The sequence below is a fragment of the Siphateles boraxobius genome, unplaced genomic scaffold (assembly GCF_051911475.1).
Source record: "Siphateles boraxobius isolate OS27281-9 unplaced genomic scaffold, OSU_SipBor_1 7, whole genome shotgun sequence".
NCBI classification, from domain to species: domain Eukaryota; kingdom Metazoa; phylum Chordata; class Actinopteri; order Cypriniformes; family Leuciscidae; genus Siphateles; species Siphateles boraxobius.
In genome coordinates this window covers 17,468,151-17,474,386 of record NW_027509197.1, presented here as the reverse complement: position 1 = coordinate 17,474,386, position 6,236 = coordinate 17,468,151, and the positions used below count along the sequence as shown (strand labels likewise).

The 6,236-nt window shown below is 34.7% G+C and overlaps 1 protein-coding gene across 1 annotated transcript; it reads right to left on the bottom strand.

The window, feature by feature from the left end:
- Positions 1-1,444: 1,444 nt before the first annotated feature.
- Positions 1,445-5,954, bottom strand: eaf2 (ELL associated factor 2). The gene is made up of 6 exons (XM_077215173.1): positions 5,731-5,954; positions 5,185-5,279; positions 4,957-5,093; positions 4,681-4,844; positions 2,458-2,685; positions 1,445-2,372 (listed from the first exon to the last, which is right to left on the bottom strand). The coding sequence occupies exons 1-6, from the start codon at positions 5,831-5,833 to the stop codon at positions 2,323-2,325; spliced, it is 777 nt and encodes a 258-aa protein (XP_077071288.1). The 5' UTR covers positions 5,834-5,954; the 3' UTR covers positions 1,445-2,322.
- Positions 5,955-6,236: the final 282 nt, after the last annotated feature.

Sequence of the window (6,236 nt, the reverse complement as noted above, 5' to 3'; positions counted from 1 at the left end):
GAAGTAGAAGCTTGCTGAGTGTTACTGTAATTTCAAGGCAAGCTATTAGCCTACCTTTCAAAAGCTTGTAGTTGGTAAGAGTTTTTAATGCTTTTGAAAGAAGTGTTGGTAAGAATTGGTAAGAGTTTTTAATACTTTTGAAAGAAGTGTCTCTTATGCTCACAAAGGCTACATTTATTTAATAAAAATTACAGTAAATCAGTAATATTGCAAAATAATAAAATATTTAAATAACAGCTTTCTATTTTATTGTTTTTGTTTTATTGTTTAAAAATGTAAATGCAAGTCAATCTAAAAATCCCGGACAATTTCTTTGCAAATCAAATGATGGTTGGCACTGAAAATGAAAGTACAAAAGATAAACTCGTGCAAATGAAATGTGGAAATATTTTACCTGGTTTTATAAATTTTCTAATTAGTAAGTTCATGTTTCTATACATCCTTCCCTCGGGTCATATATATATATATATATATATATATATATATATATATATATATATATATATATATATATATATATATATATATATATAAATAAAATGTAGTATTCCTCAGAGGGGAACTTAAGGATTTGAGGAGTTTTGTGAAATTTAAAAAACTAGGCTAGTATATCCTTCCCTCACAAGTCAATTTGACCTCCTTAGGAATAAATGGAATTCTTCAGTACACATAGAAAAAACAAAACTTTGCCAAATAATTATTTTATAATGTCTACATGTGTAGCTCAATGCAAACTGAAAAAAAATGACTTTAGCACCCAGCGGAACAGCTCAATTACTCCGAATAGAGCTAAAAGGCCATCCAGTGGCAAGAGTCATGAAATATTATGTTATATTATTTGTTTTCACAAGAGGTCGCAAAGACACCCAATGTAAGATATTAATTATTAAGAAGTTATTTTGAATTGAATTTGAAAGAATGTGACTGAGGAATGTGCTTGAATTACAGTTTATTTATCAAATCTAGTCATTTAAAGGTAAATAAAATCTCCCAAAAAATTGCATCAAAAAATATCAAAATGAAATAAAATAAGCTTTATGGACAACAAGGGCTTTGGGTCATTTAGACCCGTGAGGGAAAGATGTGTTACAAAGTGTGAAGGAAGGGTGAAAGTTAAATGTGATAGAGAGACGGTTGGATGCACACATAAAAAAACCAAAAATATTTCCATAGTAAAGAGATGATCTTTGCTTCAGAAATAAATCCATGCCTGTTTTTAAAGTCTGTGCCTCTAAAAAGTCATATCAATAAATACATAAAAATTATTGCATAATGTTCAAAAAGATTTACTGCATATCGAAACCCTCAGTATAATTGGAGTAATGCTCAATCAAGTTAATCTTGCCACAACATGAAGCTACTTTAGGTTAAAACTTTGCTGCTCAGATGCAGAAAAAAGGTGTTCTATGAAAATTATCAACAAATAAACACTGCAAAACAAGTCTTTATTTGTCTATACACAATTTTAATGATCAAACACCTCCCACAGAACTACATTTACCATAGTATAATACATAGGATGGCACGTCACATTTTGAAATTAGTGCTCAAGGAGGGCTGGATAAAGACATCCTTTAAGAGAGAAGAGTGTTGCTTTTGGGCCTGCCAGAGGTGTACAGTAAGACAAACATGACAAATAGGCTTCTACATCTAAATGGAGATTACATCTTAAGGAATCCAAGCAGGAATTTAAAACAATGGGTAAACTTCAATGCAAGAGAATGGGATGGATATTCAAAATACACCTTATATACAAGGCAGTTTGTTATGAACAAATGTCTCTGAATCATCAAAGAAAAAAATTCAAGTATTGCAGGTCGGGTAATGTGTAAATATCTGAGATTGCTGAGACTGAGCCTGGCACATTAATGCACTCATGCTCCTTAAGATTCCTAATAATATTCTGCTGATTCTCATGTGCTTGAGAATGTTGAGCTTCAACAAATATATATATTATAACATGGCCATGGTGATCTTTCTAAAGAGTTATCTCAGAAATAGATATATTTCTATAACCTTTGAGGAAGCAACTATAGGACATTCCTATAAAACTAACATCTATGCAGTAGCATTCTTAACAAAATAAATACTTTTTCTTAATTTACTAATAAAGCAAACCCCCCAGCTTTGTGTCCAACGACAGCTTGTGCTGATGCAAGTATTATTAAGAAACTAGGGGAAAGAAAATATTTCATAACTAAAAAGTTGATCAGGATAGTGATTTGGATTCAGATTTCACATACAATTTTAACTAGTGAACAGATACTGTACTTCCTGAAAACATGACTCTTTCCGCATCAGATGTCCAACACGTCTTTGCAATCAGTCATCGTCACTTTCACTCCCAGACTCACTCAACTGGAGATCATTTTCTGGAATAAATCAAATATTAGCATATTAGATACAAAAAAGATAACGTCAGACCAACTGAAATCCCCCATCAGCCCTGAAACTCACTGAGCGTGTTCATGAAATGCCCGCTGCTCTCTTCCGCGCGGCTTTGAGATGTGTTGAGGGGAGAAGTGCTCTGTGGGGGGGCTGGGGGCGCATTATGCGGAGGGCGACTCTCGTCCTCGGAGTCGCTGCTGGAACTGTCCCCACTACTGGATGAGGAGGAACTGTGGGAATCTGAGGAGCTGTCTCCACTGCTCATCTGCTCCATGTCACGCGCCTCGGCCATGAGCTCTGCACAAACACATGAAAACTAGAAGGATTCGCGAAAGAATTCAAGTACTATTTAAGAACTCTTTTACACTAGCATTTACACTAAAAGTTTAGGGTCGGTTTTGAACATATTTGAAAATATTACAATTTGTTATTACTATTTAAAATGACTGTTTCTATAGCCTGGTACACAACGTGCGATTTCAGCCACACTTTGGCTATCTGAGACAAATTTTGTGAATCCCTAAAAAATTCCTCTGATCCTAGGCCAAAAGTTTGACAAAAGTTTTGACATGTTGAGTAATGACCAAGATCAAATCTTACCTCCAACAAAATTTTGGCAGTGTCAGATAGTGTTGCTTTCGTCAACGAAAATTATGACTAAATATCGTCGTCAACGAACCTTTATCACGTCACGAAAACGAGACGCAACATGAATGTATGCAATATTGTTGACGAATAAAACCAAGACTAAATGTGGTTTACAAAATAAAAACTGTGCTAAAATGTCTCTTCATTTTCGTTGACCAAAACAAAACGAAATGTTATAATGTTATTTTGTCTCGTTTAGTCGCATTATTATTATTTTTTAGTATTTCTGTTTCCTATGTCTCACTTCAGGGGCTTCATCAGGTCGCACTGCGCAGATGCAGGCGACATCACTTCCTCGAGCCCCACTCGCGGCATTATTTAGAAGATGCAGCTGCGGTGAGTTAGCGTAAAAAACAAACAAAGTTCAGTCTGACACAGAGAAAGTGATTTTATTTACATGTATGTGTGTGTACTTCTAACATGTTTGGTTGGTAAAATAAATATGTTGTAAATTGAAATCGGAGTCTCTTCCGTGTCTGGAATTAATGTATTCCTGAGTCTATAAGGTAACAATAATATAATAAGATAAACTTGTTTGAAATGGGCTTGGCTAAAATAAAATGTTTGTTTCGTCTATACTACTAGGTACTTATAATATATTGACTGGGTTAAATAGAATTGCATTACTAAAATGAGACTAAAATCCAATTTTCATTGACTAAAACGAGACTAAATGTCATATGTATTCGTCGACTAAAACTAGACGAAAATAGTAATGGATAATTCTGGCTAAAATAAGACTAAAATGCTCAGACTTTTAGTCAGCTGAAACTTGACTAGACTTTAGAGTATGAGTGTGACTAAAACTAATAAAAACTAAAATGACAGCTTGACACAAAGACTAGACTAACATGAAAACAGGCCACCAAAAAAAAAAACACTAGTATCAGAAGATTTGACGCACAATCCTGTAGTGTGGCCTGTACTATGACAACAGTCAAATTAAAAACCAATAGTAGCGCAGAACCAGATGACGCAATTAGTGAGACAACTACAAACCCCCACTTGCTCCAAACGATCAAAATTAACGCTAGAGATTGTTTTTGTTAGCCACAATTTTTATCCCGCATGTAAATGCAGCTCACAGTCACCGAATGCGTCACGGATTGATGATGTAAATGCAAGAACTGTCTTGTAAAACACTGCACCAGGCTTATCTTAATTTTAAAGAGTAATTTTCCGATGATGGCAAAGCTGTATATTCAGCATCATTACATATTAATCCTTCAGAAATCATTCTAATAGGCTGATTTGTTGTTCAAGAAACATTTCTTATTATTATCAATGTCAAAAACAGTTGCGCTGCTTAATATTTTTGTGGAAATCATAATACAATTTGCCACTTTGATTAATAGAAAATTTAAAAGGGCAGCGTTTATTTTAAATTTTTTGAAAACATTTTTTTTTCCAATGTTAAAATCATTACTGTCACTTTTGATCATTTTAAGGAACTCTTGCTGAATAAAAGTGTTAATTGTATTGAAAAAAATCTTAATTACCCCAAAATTTTGAACGGTAGTGTATTTTTTCCCCTATGTTTTTTGGTTCATCAAGCTGGTGTCCTGCTAATTGTACTACATGAACTAGTCAGAAACCTTGTTTGCTACTCTTTCCTTCCAGCTTTTAGCAAGACACACACATTACCTCGCTCAATATCATCCATGGGAGATGATGGAGACATTTTCTCCTTAGGAGGAGAGCTCTTGGTGCTGGAGGGAGCCTTGCTTCCACTGCCTGTCTTCATCTGCTGACTGAGCCTGCTGGTTTGCTGCTCCAGCCGTGACTGAACCTTACTGCTTCCCTCAGCCCTGCAAAGAAAGCAGGATTTAACAGTTTATTTACTTAATACAAGCTTTAAAAAATATATATCATGAAATAAATTATAATTCCATATGAATTGGAACACAAAAGCTATATTACCTGGTCTTCTTGACCGCAATGTTACTGCTGAGTTTCTCCAGACGATACTCTCCTGTGTCATGGTTAACAATGAGAATACATTCTTTCATATAAGGCCGTTTGGAACCTTTAAACACAGTAACAGGTGCTGTGGATCCCTGTGAAGGTTGAGGGGTGAGAAAAAGATTCAGCTGAAGTATCTGTGCTACATAAAATAACTGTTTTGTAGAATACGGTTATCAAACCTACCTCCAAATTCGGTAGTGTGATTGTAACTTGCTCTCCTTTGCCCACTTCCAGATCCCCCTCACATGTTGTGTCTATGGAGGCTGGTTTAAAATCATCTATGAACAGAAAGAAAACACTCATATTTCATAATCAGATGATCAATTGCTGAATCAAGTAGTGTAGTACTACTGTAGAACCTACAGAGGACGCACGTGTTTTATTATAATATAAAGTCTTTTTTTTTTAAAGATTTAATTTTAAACCACAATTTGTTTAGGATTTTTCCATTATAAGCACAAAGAAATATTTGTGTATAATTTCCAAACAACATTACATTGAATCAACATTTTTACATGTCAACATTACGAATCTTTATCCAGCAAGGTGGAAAAGCACATAGCTGCCTTCTCATATGCCTGTGCGTTTTGTTGGAAAACAACGCATGGTTTCAGTATCAACGTACAAAACAGCTCCTTTTCTTTTTCAAAATATGTTTTCTTTTAATGAGTTTATATGCATATTCTAATATACGGATATAATAATGTAACGTTAAAAGATACCACTTACATCGTACCGTGTGGAATGCACTTTTAGGTTGTTTCTCAAAGGTTTCGCCTAGTTTGAGAACGTGTTCTTGATTGTCAAAGTTTGAATATGCTGTTCCATTCATTCTAATCACAATTTTCAACCATATATTAGCAGTTTTCAACTTTCTACTTGATTCGATACCATCTACGGCAGAAATAGACACCTCACTTCTGGACCCGTTGCTAGCGCTTGCTACGCTGTGATTGGCTGCGTTTGTGCTCTTGGTTACGCCTCATTGGAGCTCAACTTCAATGTAATTGGTTAAGAAAACTGTCAGTCAACGCTCACGCAACGTCAGACGGAAGTGTCCTTTTGTACACCACCGCATGGGTGCCCTCTAGTGCTCTATAAGGAAATTGTCTCTCTTTTTTTGTTTTAATGATTCAGACAGAAAATGTGTAAAGTAACAAAAAAAAGTAACAAAATATTTATATGAATAAGTATGACATATCGAACCGTAGTTTAAGTCGAAAATAAATATTTTA

Excerpts from the sequence above, each read along its gene's own strand:
- eaf2 (XM_077215173.1), bottom strand. The coding sequence starts at position 5,833 with ATGAATGGAACAGCATATTCAAACTTTGACAATCAAGAACACGTTCTC. Across the intron at positions 5,280-5,730 it reads TGCATTCCACACGGTACGAT|ATGATTTTAAACCAGCCTCC; the intron begins GTAAGTGGTATC and ends TTCTGTTCATAG. Across the intron at positions 5,094-5,184 it reads TCACACTACCGAATTTGGAG|GGATCCACAGCACCTGTTAC; the intron begins GTAGGTTTGATA and ends CAACCTTCACAG.